Raw genomic sequence first — 16,264 nt, 5'->3', positions numbered from 1 at the left:
AAAACTGTGAGCCCCACGTGGGACAACCTGATGACCCTGTATCTATCCCAGCGCTTAGAACAGCGCTCTTCACATAGTAAGCGCTTAACAAATACCAACATTATTATTATTAAGAGAGAATAAATATAAACACTCTGAGATCTTCGTGGGCAGGGAATGTGTCTGTTGTTGTAATGTTCTCTCCCAAGCACTTAGTATAGTGCACTGGACACAGTAAGCACTCATTAAGTATGATTGAATGAATGAGTGAAAGTGAAGAATAATAATAATGATGATAATTGTGGTATTTGTCAGACACCAAGCACTGTAATAAGCACTGGAATAGGTGCAAGATAAGAGAAACAGCAAGGTGTAGTGGCTAGAGCACAGACCTGAGAGTCAGAAGGTCATGGGTTCTAATCCCAGCTCTGCCACTTGTCTGCTGTGTGACCTTGGACAAGGCATTCGTTTCTCTGGGCCTCAGTTACGTCATCTGGAAAATGGGGATTGAGACTGTGAGCCCCACGTGGGACAGGGACTGGGTTCTACCTGATGTGCCTGTATTTACCCTAGTGCTTAGAACAGTGCCCAGCACAAAGTAAGCACTTAACAAATTCCAGTAGTATTATTATCATCATCATCATTATTATTATAAGCAGACAGGACACAGCTCCTATCCCGTGTGAGCTCACAGTCCAGGTGGAAGGGAGAACAGTCAGAAGAAGCAAGATGAGAGAATGTGGCTAGACATGGTAATAATAACAATGCCGGTGATAACATTTATTAAGCACTTACTAAATGGTAATAGTAGAGATAAGTAGATGTTCTTGTGACTTGACAGTGTACCTCTCCCATACAATAATAATGTTGGTATTTGTTAAGCGCTTACTATGTGCAGAGCACTGTTCTAAGCGCTGGGGTAGACACAGGGTCATCAGGTTGCCCCACGTGGGGCTCACAGTCTTAATCCCCATTTTACAGATGAGGTAACTGAGGCACAGAGAAGTTAAGTGACTTGCCCACAGTCACTCAGCTGACAAGTGGCAGAGCTGGGATTCAAACTCATGACCTATCTTACCTTCTTTTTCCAAGTCCAGATAGAGCAAGGGTCTGGGAGTCAGAAGGTCATGGCTCTAATCCCTGCTCCATTGCTTGTCTGCTGAGTGACTTTGGGCAATTCACTTCATTTTTCTGGGCCTCAGTTACCTCATCTGTAAAATGGGAATTGAGACTGTGAACCCCACGTGGGACAGGGATTGGGTCCAAACTGATTTTATATCCACCCCAGCGCTTAGTACAGTGCCTAGTACATAGTAAGCACTAAACAAATACCACAATTATTATTATTATTTTTTATAAAGTGACTTGTCCAGGGCCATACAACCTGATTCCCAGTCCCAAGCTCTTCCCACTAGGCCACACTGCCTCCCCCCAACCACAAGTGTAGTTTGACCCTAAGGACCATGAGACACGGGTTCAAACGATCAAAGGTCACTGACGGCTCCCTCCCCTAGACCCTTATAACATGGAGAGATTTTCTTCCCTCCAGGCTCTGGGAACCAAGACATTGATATAGACATTGAATTGTAATAATAATTATGGTATTTGTTAAGCACTTACTATGTGCCAAGCACCGTTCTAAGCGCTGGGGTAGATACAAGGTAATCAGGTTGTCCCCCGTGGGGCTCACAGTCTCAATCCCCAGTTCAGATGAGGTAACTGAGACACAGAGAAGTTAAGTGACTAGCTCAAAGTCACACAGTTGTTAAGTTCATTCATTCAATAGGATTTATTACTATTATAAATATTTATTACTATTATAAATACTATTGAATGAATTAATTACTTAATTTACTGAGCACGTACTATGTGCAGAGCACCGCACTAAGCGCTTGGAATGTACAAATCGGTAACAGATAGAGACAGTCCCTGCCCTTTGACGAGCTTACAGTCTTATCGGGGGAGACAGACAGACGAGAACAATATCAATAAATAGGATCAAGGGGATGAACATCTCATTAAAGCAATAGCAAGTAAAAAGAATCAAGAATAAATAGAATTAAGTAGCAGAGCCAGGATTAGAACCCACAACCTGTGACTCCCAAGACCTTGCTCTTTCTACTAAGCCACACTGCTTCTCCTTAAAGATGGCATTTATTAAGTGCTTACTATATGCAAAGCACTGTTCTAAGTGCTGGGGTAGATACAAGGTAATCAGGGTGTCCCAAGTAAGGCTGACAGACTTCATCCCCATTTTACAGTTGAGGGAACTGAGGCCCAGAGAAGTTAAGTGACTTGCTCAGAGTCACACAGCTGACAAGTGGCAAAAGTGGGATTAGAATCCACGACCTCTGACTCCCAAGCCCGGGCTCTTTCCACTAAGCCACGCTGAATTGTACTTTCCAAGCGCTTAGTACAATACTCTGCACACAGTAAGTGCTCAGTAAATACAACTGAATGAATGAATGTAGGTGTGGATTGGCATTTCCCTATCCCACACCATGGCTTGTCCCTGTTCCTTTCCTCTTTGCAACTTCTGAGGATGAGAAAACACACATGGTGGAAGCTGGAGGTCAAAGCCAATCCTGAGATTTATATGGTGTAGTCAAGAGAGCCCGGGCCTGCAAGTCAGGTCATGGGTTCTAAACCCGGCTCCGCCACTTGTCTGCTGTGTGACCTTGGGCAAGTCACTTCACTTCCCTAGGCCTCAGTTCCCTCATCTGTAAAATGGGGATTGAGACTGTGAGCCTCATGTGGGACAGGGACTCTGTCCAATCCAATTGGCTTGTATTCACCCGAGAGCTCAGTAGAGTGTCTGGCATATAGTAAGTGCTTAACAAATACTATTATTATTATTATCATCAGTGTTATTACAATTATATGTCCAGGTATGGACGGCCAAGAAATGACTAGAAGCAAGGCGCATCTGTCTTCTCTAATGGATGCTATAAAAGAAAAAGGAAATTTGACCTTCTGGGGAAAAAGCCGCTACACGCATGGTGTAGGATTCTAAAGTCGACTGTTTCTCTCAACCCTCCGATAGGACTTCTTGAATTGTTCCTGTATTATGACGGGAGACTCTTCAGCAAAGACGGGATCCTGTCCAGTTTCTTGCTCCCATTACCTTCTTCCCACCATCTTCCTCATCTCCTTTGCCTCGCTCATCGCATGCATTTCCCACAATCCCCTCTACATGATGGTCTTGAGGTAAGTACTTTCATCTTACAGCCCAGGGTTTTCTTGTGAGAGAGCAGGGAAAATCGGGGATTTTTTTTAAGTGTTTACGTGTTTCACTCTCTATTCAGTACCTCCTCCTGTTAAAGTGCTTACTATGTGCCATGCACTGTACTAACCGCTGGGGTAGATACAAGCTAATCAGGTTGGACACAGTCTCTATCCCACATGGGGCTCAGTCTTAATCCCCATTTTACAGATGAGGTAACCGAGGCACAGAGAAGTTAAGTGGTTTGCCCAAGGTCACCCGGCAGACAAGTGGCAGAGGTGGGATTAGAACCCATGACCTTCTGACTCCCAAACCTGTACTCTATCCACAGCGCCATGCTGCCAGCACTGTACTAAGCGCTGGGGTAGATCAATCAATTGTATTTACTGAGCACTTACTGTGTGCAGAGCACTGTACTAAGCACTTGGGAGGGCACAATATAACAATATAACAGACATATTCCCTGCCCACAGTGAGTTTACAGTCTACAGCCAAGCTAATCAAGTGGAACATAGTCCATGGCCCACATGGGGTTTACAGTCTTAATCCAATCCCCATTTTACAGATGAAGTACCTGAGTCCCAGAGAAGTGAAGTGACTTCCCCAAGGTCACACAGAAGACTTTACCCACCCCTCCCTCAGCCCCACAGCACTTATGTACATATCCATAATTTCTTCATATATATTAGTGTCAATCAATCAATAAATCAGTGGTATTTATTGAATGCTTTTTATGTTCAGAGTACTAAGCGCTTGGGAGAGTACAGTGTAACAGAATTAATGGATATCTTCCCTGCCTATAACGAGTTTACAGTCTGTCTCCCAATCTAGAGCGGAATTAGGGATTAGGGATTAGGGACTAGATTTTAAATTTGCTGGGATTAGGGAATGACTGCTAACTCTGTTGCATTTTACTCTCCCAAGACCTTAGTACAGAGCTCTGCACCCAATAAGCACCCAGTAAGTGCCATTGATTTATCGATCCATTATTCCCTCTGTGCTCATGGAAGAGGTTGGCCTCAGTGAGCTTGGAAGGCAGAATCTGCATGTCCAGAAAGTCGTCACGGTGAAGTGCTTGGTCACCTAGTTCTGTGTGGGGCTGGTGGTTCTGGCCTGTTTCTGTCTGCCTCGGGTGATCTAAAGGGATCTTGGGCTCGCTCTTGCTCTCGATCCTGACCTCGCCTCGTTTTCTCCCGCAGGGTGGTCAACCAGGATGAAAAGTCATTTGCTATTGGAGTTCAGTTCTTATTGATGAGGTTGTTGGGTAAGTGCCTGGCCATGCTAACCCCCATCCCCGATCCCTGCCCAAATCACATTTCAATAGATTTCCTCGTTTTGTTTTCACCTTCCTACTGACATTTAGTCCAAACTTGGCAAGGAGAAATCTCAAACTTGAGCAATCTAAGCAAAAAAAAAGAAAAAGCAGATGAGATGCTAGAAATTCTGGGTCTCGTTGCTATGACAGCCTGGGGTTGTGAAAGATCCCACTTGGAAAAATGGGACTGTAATAAAACTCCACCTTTTGAAACAGAAAGAAGAATCCAAATACTCCCTTATCAAACCTTTCAAATGCTTCACAATTATTATTTTTCTGATCCTCTGAACAGCTGCCTGAAGTGGAGCGGGGGCAAGGATTACTAGCCCATTCTCTAGATAGTAAAGCAGAGGCCTCAAGTAGTTTTAAGGGACTTGTTTGAGATCGAATAGGGCCTGCATGGGACAGGGTATTTTTAAAAGGCTTTTCTCCCTTGAAATATTTCTTTCTGAGCCAACTGGACAGAACCAATCTAGCAGCTGTGGGGAGAGCCAAAAAGGCCTGGTTTCAGTAATGGCTCATGGCACCTCCAAAGAGGAGAATGGGCTGAAATTGGAACTCAAAGATTTTAGGTTACACTTCAAGGGCAGTTTTTCATCAGGAGCCAGATCTATACTGAGAAGCAGCATGGCATTAGAGGATAGACTATGGGGCTGGGAGTCAGAAGGTCATGGGTTCTAATCCCAGGACGGTCAAGTGTCTGCTGTATGACCTTGGGCAAGTCACTTTACTTTTCTGTACCTCAGTTGCCTCATCAGTAAAATGGGGATTGAAACTGTGAGCTCAAATGGGGATTGAAACTGTGAGCTCCACATGGGACAGAGCCTGTGTCCATCCCGGCTCTGCCCCTTGTCAGCTGTGTGACTTTGATCAAGTCACTTCACTTCTCTGGGCCTCAGTGACCTCATCTGTAAAAGGGGGTTAACTGTGAGCCTCGCTTGGGACAACCCGATTACCCTGTGTCTATCCCAGCGCTTAGAACAATGCTCTGCACATAGTAAGCGCTTAACAAATACTGACATTATTATTATTATTTTCGCCTATCCCGCCGTCGACCCCCGGGCCACATGGCCACATTTATTGAGTGCTTACTGTGTGCAGAACACTGTACTAAGCACTTGGAAAATACAATTTGGCAACAGATAGAGACAGTCCCTACCCATCAATGGGCTCACATTCTAGAAAGGGGGAGACAGACAACAAAACAAAACGAGTAGACAGGTGTCAAGAGCATCAATATAAATAAATGAAAGTGTAGATATGTACACGTCATTAATAAAATAAATAGAATAATAAATATGTGCATATATATACTAGTGTGTGGAGCAGGGAGGGGGTAAAGCAGAGGGAGTGAGTTGTGGTGATGGGGAGAGGAGGGGGAGTTGAGGAAAAGGGGGGCTCAGTCTGGGAAGGCTTCCTGGAGGAGGCGAGCTCTCAGTAGGGCTTTGAAGGAGGGAAGAGAGCTAGTTTGGCAGACGTGAGGAAGGAGCACATTCCAGGCCAGAGGTAGGACGTGGGCCAGAGGTAGGACGTGGGCCAGGGGTCGAAGGCAGGACAGGCGAGAACGAGGCACATTGAGGAAGTTAGCAGCAGAGGAGCGGATTGTGCGGCCTGGGCTGTAGAAGGAGAGAAGAGAGGTGAGGTAGGAGGAGGCAAGGTGATGGAGTGCTTTGAAGCCAATAGTGAGGAGTTTTTACTTGATACAGAGGTTGATAAGCAACCACTGGAGTATTGTGAAGAGGGGCATTACATGCCCGAAGCATTTCTGTAGAAAGATAATCAGGACAGCAGAGTGAAGTATAGACTGAAGCGGGGAGAGACAGGAGGTTGGGAGATCAGAAAGGAGGCTGAAGCAGTAATCGTCGGATATGTTGAGTGATTGTACCAACAAGGTAGCGGTTTGGATGGAGAGGAAAGGGGGGATCTTGGCGATGTGAAGGTGAGACCTGCAGGTTTTGGTGGCGGATTGGATGTGTGGGGGGAATGAGAGAGCGGAGTCAAAGATGACACCAAGGTTGCGGGCTTGTGAGATGGGAAGAATGGTAGTGTCGTCCACAGTGATGGGAAAATTAGGGAGAGGACAGGGTTTGGAGGAAACATAAGGAGCTCTGTCTCGGACAAGTTGAATTTTAGGTGGCGGGAATTTTAGGTGGAGATGTCCTGAAGACAGGAGGAGATGTGAGCCTGCAGGGAGGGAGAGAGAACAGGGGAGGAGATGAAGATTGGATTTAACCTTTCTGTGCTTCTATTTCCTCATGGGGAGCACAGTGTGACATTGATTGGTTGTTTGTTTCATAGCATTTGTTAAACGCTTGTTATGTGCCAGGCACTGTATTAAGCAGTGGGGTAGAGACAAGTTAATGAAGTCCATATCCCACATGGGGCTCAGAGACTTAATCCCATTTTACAGATGAGGTAACTTAGGTACGGAGAAGTTAAGTGACTTGCCCAAGATCATACAGCAGACAAGCGGCAGAGCCAGAATTGCAATCCAGGTTCCCTGACTTCCAGGTCCATACTCTTTCCACTAGGCCACACTGCTTCTCATCTCAGCTCATCTCGTCGATCAATCATGTGATCGATCACGAGAAGCAGCGTGGCTCAGTGGAAAGTGCCCAGGCTTGGGAGTCAGAGGTCATGGGTTCGAATTCCTCCTCTGCCACTTGTCAGCTGTGTGACTGTGGGCAAGTCACTTAACTTCTCGGTGCCTCAGTTACCTCATCTGTAAAATGGGGATTAATGTGAGCCTCACGTGGGACAACCTGATTACCCTGTATCTACCTCAGCACTTAGACCAGCGCTCTGCACATAGTAAGCACTTAACAAATACCAACATTTATTTTCGATCAGACTGTAAGCCCATCAATGGGCAGGGATTTTCTCTATCTGTTGTTGAATTGTACATTCCAAGCGCTTAGTACTGTGCTCTGCACATAGTAAGCGCTCAATAAATACTATTGAATGAATGAATGAATGTGAGGAGGGAGGGCATTCTAGGCCAGAGGTAGGACGTGGGCCAGGGGTCGTCGCTTGAGTGTTTACTATGTGCCGAGCAATGTACTAAGTGCTTGGGAGAGTACAACATAACAGACCCATTCCCTGACCACAACAAGCTTACAGTTTAGAGGGGGAGACACATCAATATAAGTAAATAAATTATGGAATCGTACATAAGGGCTCTGGGGCTGGGAGGGAGAGATGAATAAAGGGAGCAAGTCAGGGAGATGCAGAAGGGAGTGGAAAAAAGGGAAAAGAGGGCTTAGAGAAGGTTCATTCATTCATTCAATAGTATTTATTGAGCGCTTACTATGTGCAGAGCACTGTACTAAGCGCTTAGAATGCACAAATCGGCAACAGATAGAGACAGTCCCTGCCCTTTGACGGGCTTACGGTCTAATCGAGGGAGACGGGCAGACAAGAACAATGGCAATAAATAGAGTCGAGGGGAAGAACATCTCATAAAAACAATGGCAAATAAATAGAATCAGGGTAATGTACATCTCATTAAACAAAATAAATAGGGTGATGAAGATATATACAGTCGAGCGGACGAGTACAGCACTGAGGGGGTGGGACGGGAGAGGGGGAGGAGGAGAGGGTTTAGCTGCGGAGAGGTGAAGGGGGAGGGTAGAGGGAGCAGAGGGAAAAAGGGGGGAGCTCAGTCTGGGAAGGCCTCTTGGAGGAGGTGAGCTTTAAGTAGGGATTTGAAGAGGGGAAGAGAATTAGATTGTCGGAAGTGAGGAGGGAGGGCATTCCAGGACCGCAGGAGGACGAGGCCCAGGAGTCGACTGCGGGATAAGCGAGACCGAGGGATGGTGAGGAAGTGGGAGGCAGAGGAGCGGAGCGTGCGGGGTGGGCGGTAGAAAGAGAGAAGGGAGGAAGGTGTCTTGGAGGAGATGTGCTTTCAGTAAGGCTTTGAAGGTGGGGAGAGTAATTGTCAGTTATGAAGAGGGAGGGCATTCCAGGCCAGAGGCAGGACATGGGCGAGAGGTTGGTGGAAAGATTGATGAGGTAGATTCACCGTATCAGTTCATCTCATCGCACCTCATTTCATCTCATTCATTCAATCTTATTTTTTGAGCGCTTGCTGTGTGCAGAGTACTGTACTAAGTACTTGGGAGAGTACAGTACAACAATAACCAAGACATATTCCCTGCCCACGACAAGCTTACAGTCTAGATCTCATCTTAACTCATCTCTTACCCTAAGAGCCTGAGGAATCCCAAGCCCTTGAGACCTCTGAGTAGGGACTAGATTTCCACTGACCTGGGAGGAATGGGGTCAGCCTTGGAGGCAGGGGATTGGACAAGAAGACCTCTGAAGCACCCTTCGGGCATCGGAATGAATTTCCACATTTCCCACATTTCCTGAGATTTACTTCCAGTTCTTTGTCCCCGTTTAGGCCAAAATACCAAACTACATGATAATCTGACTAACGTTAACAACACATCGTTAAAGCCTCCGCTCCACAGGCTCCATGGGTTTAAAAGTAGAGGGCAGGTTTTCATCACAACCCTCCGGGTATGTTTATTCACAACTAGATTCCCCCCGAGATTGAAAGTTTCCATTTTTGTCCCACTTAAAAGGCCATCTAAGATGATTATGTTAAGCAAATTTAGCACTTCCGCCTACAGTAAACTTTAAAAACCAGGAGTTTTCTGCTGTTAAAAGTATTTGAAAGGCTTGGGAGGGTTTGTCGAGCTGCACAGAATCAACCGGGTTATAGGACAAAATTCAGATATGGAAGAACTGCACCCGCCTCTGAAGAATTGGGTTCAACTGGGGGCTTTTAAAATGAGGCAGTTCTACAATGGCTCTCTCACCCACATCTGAGAGACACTTAGTTATATAATGAAGACGGTAGAATCCGTTGGGATGGTGGGGTTCCTGGCTTTTCTATTTTTCTTCTTCTCCCCTTTTCAGCTTGATTGTGCTCAGAGGGAGTAGGAGGAAGGTCAGGAAGAGAAATGACTTTTTTTAATTCACTAAGTCACCGAAATACTAGGAATCTGGGAAAAGTCCGTTAAGTTAGCTTATATCTCTTCAGAAGAGCCTCCCGATGGCATGTCAGTCATCTTGCAAGAGTATCAGAGCTGTGGTGACAGCTCACTCCATCTATCAGAGGTATTTATTGACCACTTATTGTGCATAGAGCACTGTATTAAGCACTTGGGAGAGTACAAAGCAGCATGACCTAGTAGATAAAGCACGGGCCTGAGAATCAGAAGGATCTCGGTTCTAATATCGGCTCCAACACTTGTCTGCTGGATGAATTTAGGCAAGTCACTTCACTTCTCTGGGCCTCAGTTACCTCATCTCTAAAATGGGGATTAAGATTGTGAGCCCTATATAGGACATAGACGGTGTCCAACCTGACTTTCTTGTATCTACCCCAGCACTTATTACAGTGTCTGGCATATAGTAAGCGCTTGACAAATGCTGTAAAAAATACAAAGGAATAGAGTTGGAAGACAAGATTCCTGCCCTCGAAAAGCTTATGGGCTTGTCGGGGGAGATAGACATTAAAATGAATTACAGATAAGGGATATTATAATAATAATTATGGTATTTGTTAAACACTATGTGCCAGACACTGTTCTGAGTGCTGGGGTCGATACAAGATAGTCGGGTTGGACACAGTCTCTGTCCCACACAGGGCTCACAGTCTTAATCCCCATTTTACAGATGAGGTAACTGAGGCCCAGATAAGTGAAGTGACTTGCCTAAGGTCACACAATTGATAAGCGGCAAGCAGACAAGCTCTTAGTGCAGGGCTTTGCACACACCGAGCACTCAGTAAATATTCAATAGTATTTATTGAGCACTGACTATGTGCAGAGCACTGTACTAAGCGCTTGGAATGGGCAAATTGGTAACAGATGAAAACAGTCCCTGCCCTTTGACGAGCTTACAGTCTAATCGGGGGAGATGGACAGACAAGAACAATAGCAACAAATAGAATCCAGGGGATGAACATCTCATTAAAACAATAGCAACTAAATAGCATTAAGGTGATGTACATCTCATTAACAAAATAAATAGGGTAAAGAAAATATATACAGTTGAGCGGACGAGTACAGTGCTGAGGGGAGGGGAAGGGAGAGGGGGAGGAGCAGAGGGAGATGGGGGGAAAAAAGGGTTAAGCTGCGGAGAGGTGAAGGGGGGTGGTAGAGGGAGTAGAGGGAGAAGAGGAGCTCAGTCTGGGAAGGCCTCTTGGAGGAGGTGAGTTTTAAGTAGGGTTTTGAAGAGGGGAAGAGAATCAGTTTGGCGGAGGTGAGGAGGGAGGACTTTCCAGGACCGCGGGAGGACGTGACCCGGGAGTCGACGGCGGGATAGGCGAGAATGGGGGACGGTGAAGAGGTGGGCAGCGGAGGAGCGGAGCGTGTGGGGTGGGCAGTGGAAAGAGAGAAGGGAGGAGAGGTAGGAGGGGGCAAGGTGAAGTGGCAGAGCAGAGATTAGAAGCCATGACCTTCTAATTCCCATGCTCATGTTCTATCCACTAGGCCATGCTGCTTCTTTGGAGCTAAGTATATGGGGACGGGGTGGCCAACAAAGTGCTTAAGAGGTACAGTGAAGATGGTTTCAATAGAGCTTTGAAGGTGTGGCGAGTGGTGGTCTGTGGGATATAAAGTGTGTGGGAATTCCAGTTCAGAGAGAGGATGTAGGCAAGGGAGGTGGTATCGAGATAGGCTGGCATTAGAGGAGCAAAGTGGGAGGATTGGTTTGTAGTGGGAGATCAACAAGGTAAAGTAGGAACTGAGTGCTTTGAAGTAGGATGGCTCAGTGGAAAGAGCACGGGCTTTGGAGTCAGGGCTCATGAGTTCGAATCCCAGCTCTGCCACTTGTTGGCTGTGTGACTGTGGGCAAGTCACTTAACTTCTCTGTGCCTCAGTTCCCTCATCTGTAAAATGGGGATTAAGACTGTGAGCCCCACGTGGGACAACCTGATTCCCCTATGTCTACCCCAGCGCTTAGAACAGTGCTCGGCACATAGTAAGCGCTTAACGAATACCAACATTATTATTATTATTAAGTTGATGGTAAGGAGTTTCTTTATGATGCAGCGGGCCCTCACGGAGTTGATTGTAATGCTAGTGACTGGCACGACACGGACCACCCTCTCGCCTCTGCCAGTCACATTCTCCTTGGGGCCCAGAGCACAGCATGCAGCATGGTGTAGTGGATAGAGCACAGGCCTGGGAGTCAGAAAGTTACTCGTTCTAATCCCAGACCTGCCACTTGTCTGTTGTATGACCTTGGACAAATCTGGGCTTCAGTTACCTCACCTGTAAAATGGGAATTGAGAGCGAGAGCCCCTTGGTGGGACAGGGACCGTGTCCATTCCGATTTGCCTTTATCCACCCGAGTGCTCAATACAGTGCCTGGCACATATTCATTCAATTGTATTTATTGAGCACTTACTGTGTGCAGAGCACTGTACTAAGCACTTGGGACAGTATAATGAAACAATGAACAGTCACACTCCCTGCCTTCAACGAGCTTCAAGTCTGGGGGTGGCAAGGAGGGAGACCAACGTCGATACAAATAAATAAATAGATATGTACCAAGGTGTTGTGGGGCTGGGAGGGAGGAAGAACAAAGAGAACAAGTCAGGGTGATGCGGAAGGGGGTGGGAGATGAGGAAAAGTGAAGCTTAGTCTGGGAAGGCCTCTTGGAGGAGATGAGCCTTAAATAAGGCTTTGAACAGGGGGGATGGTGGATTTGAGGAGGGAGGGCGTTCCAGGCCAGAGGCAGGACGTGGGCCAAGAGTGGGCAGCCAGACAGGTGAGATGGAGGCACAGTGAGTAGGTTAACACTCGAGGAGCGAAGTGTGCAGGCTGGGTGATAGAAGGAGAGAAGCAAGGTGAGGTAGGTGGGCCAAGGAATGCTTTTTAAGTGCTTAACAAACACCACAATTATTATTATTATTGAATGAATGAATGCAATGTCCTCCCCTGGGGACCATATTTAAGCTGTGTTTTCTGCCTCCTCTTTTTTGACCTGTCAACAGCCTGGCTGCCTTCTCCCGCCTTGTATGGCCTCATCATCGACTCCTCATGCATCCACTGGAGGCAGCTCTGCGGGGGGAAGCGGGGGGCCTGTGCATACTACGACAGCGACTCCCTCCGGAACAGGTGAGGCTCCATCCGTCCGGGGGCTTTCCCAACAGGCGCCGCTCCTAATGTTTCCAGCTGTCATGGAAATCGGCATCCCACCTCTCCCAGATCCCTTGGGCAGTGACGTCAGAGGGCCCTGAGAGTGAACCTTCTGCCCATGTATTCTGAGTTCCACTCAGAAAATGTGGAAGAAACCTTCTGCCTGTGTATTCTGAATCTGCTTAGTTGGAAAATGTGGAAGAAAAACTTCACAGACTCTACATTGTGTTCATAAGGGTCTTTCAGAGACAAGTTTATTACTAAACTTGTTATACACAGGGAAGCGGCATGGCTCAGTGGGAAGAGCACGGGCTTTGGAGTCAGAGGTCATGGGTTCAAATCCCAGCTCTGCCACTTGTCAGCTGTGTGACTGTGGGCAAGTCACTTCACTTCTCTGTGCCTCAGTGACCTCATCTGTAAAATGAGGATGAAGACTGTGAGCCCCACGTGGGACAACCTGATTCCCCTGTGTCTACCCCAGCACTTAGACAGTGCTCTGCACATAGTAAGCGCTTAACAAATACCAACATTATTATTATTATTACTACCAGCATTTCTTTTAGCTCTAGTAGGGAGTGGTGGTTGATGGGCAGAGGTTCCTCTTCTACTCATGGTCGGCTCAACACTGAGTAATAATAATAATAATAATAGCGATATTTGTTAAGCGCTCATGTGCCATGGGCAATGTGCCAGACACTGTACTAAGCACTGGGGTAGGTACAAGCAAATTGGATTAAGCACAGTCCCTGTCCTTCAGGGAGCTCACGGTCTTTATCCCCATTTTCAGATAAGGTAACTGTGACCTAGTGGATAGAGCATAGGCCTGGGAGTCAGAAACTCTTAATCTCTGAGTTCTTAATCCCAGCTCTAACAATTGCCTGCTGTGTGATTTTGGACAACTCACCGAATTTCTCGGTGCCTCAGTTATCTCATCTGTAGAATGGGGTTCGATACCTGTCCTCCCCTCCTGCTTAGACTGTGAGCCTCATGTGGGATGGGGACTGTGTCTGACTTGATTTATTGCATCTTCCCCAGTGTTCTGTGAAATGATTGGCACATAATAATAATAGTAATAATAATTGTACTTGTTAAGTGCTTACTATGTGTCAGGCACTGTACTAAGCACTAGGGTAGATACAAGCAAATCAGGTTGATCACAGTCCCTGTCCCAGGTTCATTCATTCATTCAATAGTATTTATTGAGCGCTTACTATGTGCAGAGCACTGTACTAAGCACTTGGAATGTACAAATCGGTAACAGAGACCGTCCCTGCCCTTTGACGGGCTTCAGTCTAATCAGGGGAGACGGACAGACAAGAACAATAGCAATAAATTGTGAGGTGTGGCTCACAATCTCAATCTTCATTTTACAGATGAGGTAACTGAGGCCCGGAGAAGTAAAGTGACTTACCCAAGGTCACACAGTGAACAAGTGGCAGATTTGGGATTAGAGCTCATGACCTTCTGACTCCCAGGCCCATGCTCTATCCACTATGCCATGCCAGAGCTTCTTTAACCACCACTTAGTATAGTGCTTGGCACATAGTAAGGGCTTAACAAATGACATAATTATTATTATACACAGTTAGTCTTCTTCAATGCCGTCGAATCGTTTACGAAATAGCGACTCCATGGACACACTCTCTTCAGAACATCTCATCTTCTTTCATTAGGTCATTCTGGTATGTGTATCCACAGAGTTTTCTTGATAAAGATATGGAAGTGGTTTACCATTGCCTTATTCCACCCAGTAAAGACTGGAGTCTCTGCCGTTGTCCTTGATCAATGTTTTGATCACTTGATTGTCCACCTTTACTCTTTCCCATGCTGCTGCTGCCCAGGACAGGTGAATTGGCTTTGTCCAGTGTTTTGGATTAGACCTTTCCATTATGGGTAGCCCTAAATCTCTTCTCTTCTCGTCTCTCCTCTCCTCTCCTCCCCTTTCCTCTCCTCTCCCTTCTCCTCTCCTCTCCCTTCTCCTCTCCTCTCCCTTCTCCTCTCCTCTCCCTTCTCCTCTCCTCTCCCTTCTCCTCTCCTCTCCCCTCCCATCCCCTCCCTTCCCCTCCCCTCTTTTCTCCTCTCCTCTCCTCCTCGCTCCACTCTGCTCCGCTCCTCCCCTCCCCTCCCCTTCCTCTCCTCTCCCCTCCTCTCCTTTCTTTTCCCCTCCTCTCCTCTCTTCTCTTCTAAGTCACATGGCGTAATGGCTAGAGCACCGACCTGGGAGTCAGAAGGTCATGGGTTCTCATCCCAGCTCCGCCATTTGTCTGCTGTATGACTTTGGGCAAGTCACTATACTTCTCTGGATCTCGTCTGTAAAATGGGGATTGAGACAGTGAGCCCCACGTGGGACAAGGACTGGATCCAACCCGATTCGCTTGCATCAACCCCAGCGTTTAGTACAGTGCCTAGCATGTAGTAAGCACTTAATGAATACTATAATTATTATTCTTCTCTCAATAGTATTTTTTGAGCACTGTGTTAAGCACTTGGGAGAGTACAATACAAAGTACAACAATAAACGGACACATTCCATGTCCACAGTGAGTTTACAGTCTAGAGGGGGAGATGGACATTAATAGAAATAAATTACAGCTAGAGACATAAGTGCTGTGGGGCTGGGAGAGGAGGAGGGGGGAAGCCACAGGACAGGCCCAGACCAGGGCCCACAGGACCTCCGACTTCCCGCTATCCAGAGACGGAGGGGACGAGGTCCGCAGAGTCCTACTCCATTCCCAGCATGTTTCCCCATCGTTTATCTCAAGGTGGCAGAGCGCGGGCCTGAGAGAAAGGGTCATGAGTTTTAATCCCGAATCCGCCACTTGTCTGCTGTGTGGCTTTGGGCAAGTTACTTAACTTCTCTATGCCCCAGTTACCTCATCTGTAAAATGGGGTCGAGACTGTGAGCCCCATGTGGGAAAGGGACTGTGTCCAACACGACTTGCTTGTGTCCAACTCAGTGCCTGGCACATAGTAAGTGAGTAACAGATAACATAGTTGTTGTTATTATAAGAGAAGCTGGAGGGGAAGGAGAGAAGGGGACTTTTCCAGCTTCAGCTGAGCGGAGAGGGGAGCTGGTAAAAGACATCTGGGAGGTTTGGATCCCAGATAAGGAGATACTCATGGCAACATATGCAATTTGACAGCATCATCATGTTGATTCTGCGGAACCGGAATATGGCATGGGATGTCATCACAACCACCCTTTATAAATATGGCAAACATTTCTCCTGGGGATCCCTAACCCCTGCCTACCCCACTTTCTCCAGAGCCCCTTGGGGTCCCTTTCTAGGACCTTGTGAACCCGGGCACTGCATCCGAGCCACGAAACTCATCATTACAGCAGAGGGAGGCTGGGCACTTATAATTAAAATACGGGACATTGAATTGTCCGGAGCTAAATCCGTATCGGGCAGGGGATAGGCCAGCAGAAAACAGAACCATCCGATACAATAAAAAGAATGGTATTTGTTAAGCTTTCTCCATGCTCCAATCATTGTATAGACCACTGGGGTAGTTGCCAGATAATCAAGTCAGACACGGTCCCCAATCCACATGGGGCTCACAGTCTAAGCAGGAGGGGAGGACAGGTAT

At 46.8% G+C, this 16,264-nt stretch overlaps 1 protein-coding gene across 1 annotated transcript in view; it reads left to right on the top strand.

Annotated features, from left to right (window-relative positions):
• The window catches only part of SLCO2A1 (solute carrier organic anion transporter family member 2A1), a 156,908-nt gene that overhangs the window by 138,989 nt on the left and 1,655 nt on the right, over nucleotides 1-16,264 (top strand). Inside the window, exons 11-13 of the mRNA XM_029074990.2 lie at nucleotides 3,023-3,186; nucleotides 4,402-4,466; nucleotides 12,529-12,652. Of these exons, the coding sequence (XP_028930823.1) occupies nucleotides 3,023-3,186; nucleotides 4,402-4,466; nucleotides 12,529-12,652 (353 nt within the window). The remainder of the gene's footprint in view (nucleotides 1-3,022; nucleotides 3,187-4,401; nucleotides 4,467-12,528; nucleotides 12,653-16,264) is intronic.

This window comes from Ornithorhynchus anatinus, chromosome 1 (assembly GCF_004115215.2).
Source record: "Ornithorhynchus anatinus isolate Pmale09 chromosome 1, mOrnAna1.pri.v4, whole genome shotgun sequence".
Taxonomy (NCBI): domain Eukaryota; kingdom Metazoa; phylum Chordata; class Mammalia; order Monotremata; family Ornithorhynchidae; genus Ornithorhynchus; species Ornithorhynchus anatinus.
Note: the sequence above shows the minus strand (reverse complement) of the source record. Positions and strands in the feature narration are given on the sequence as shown.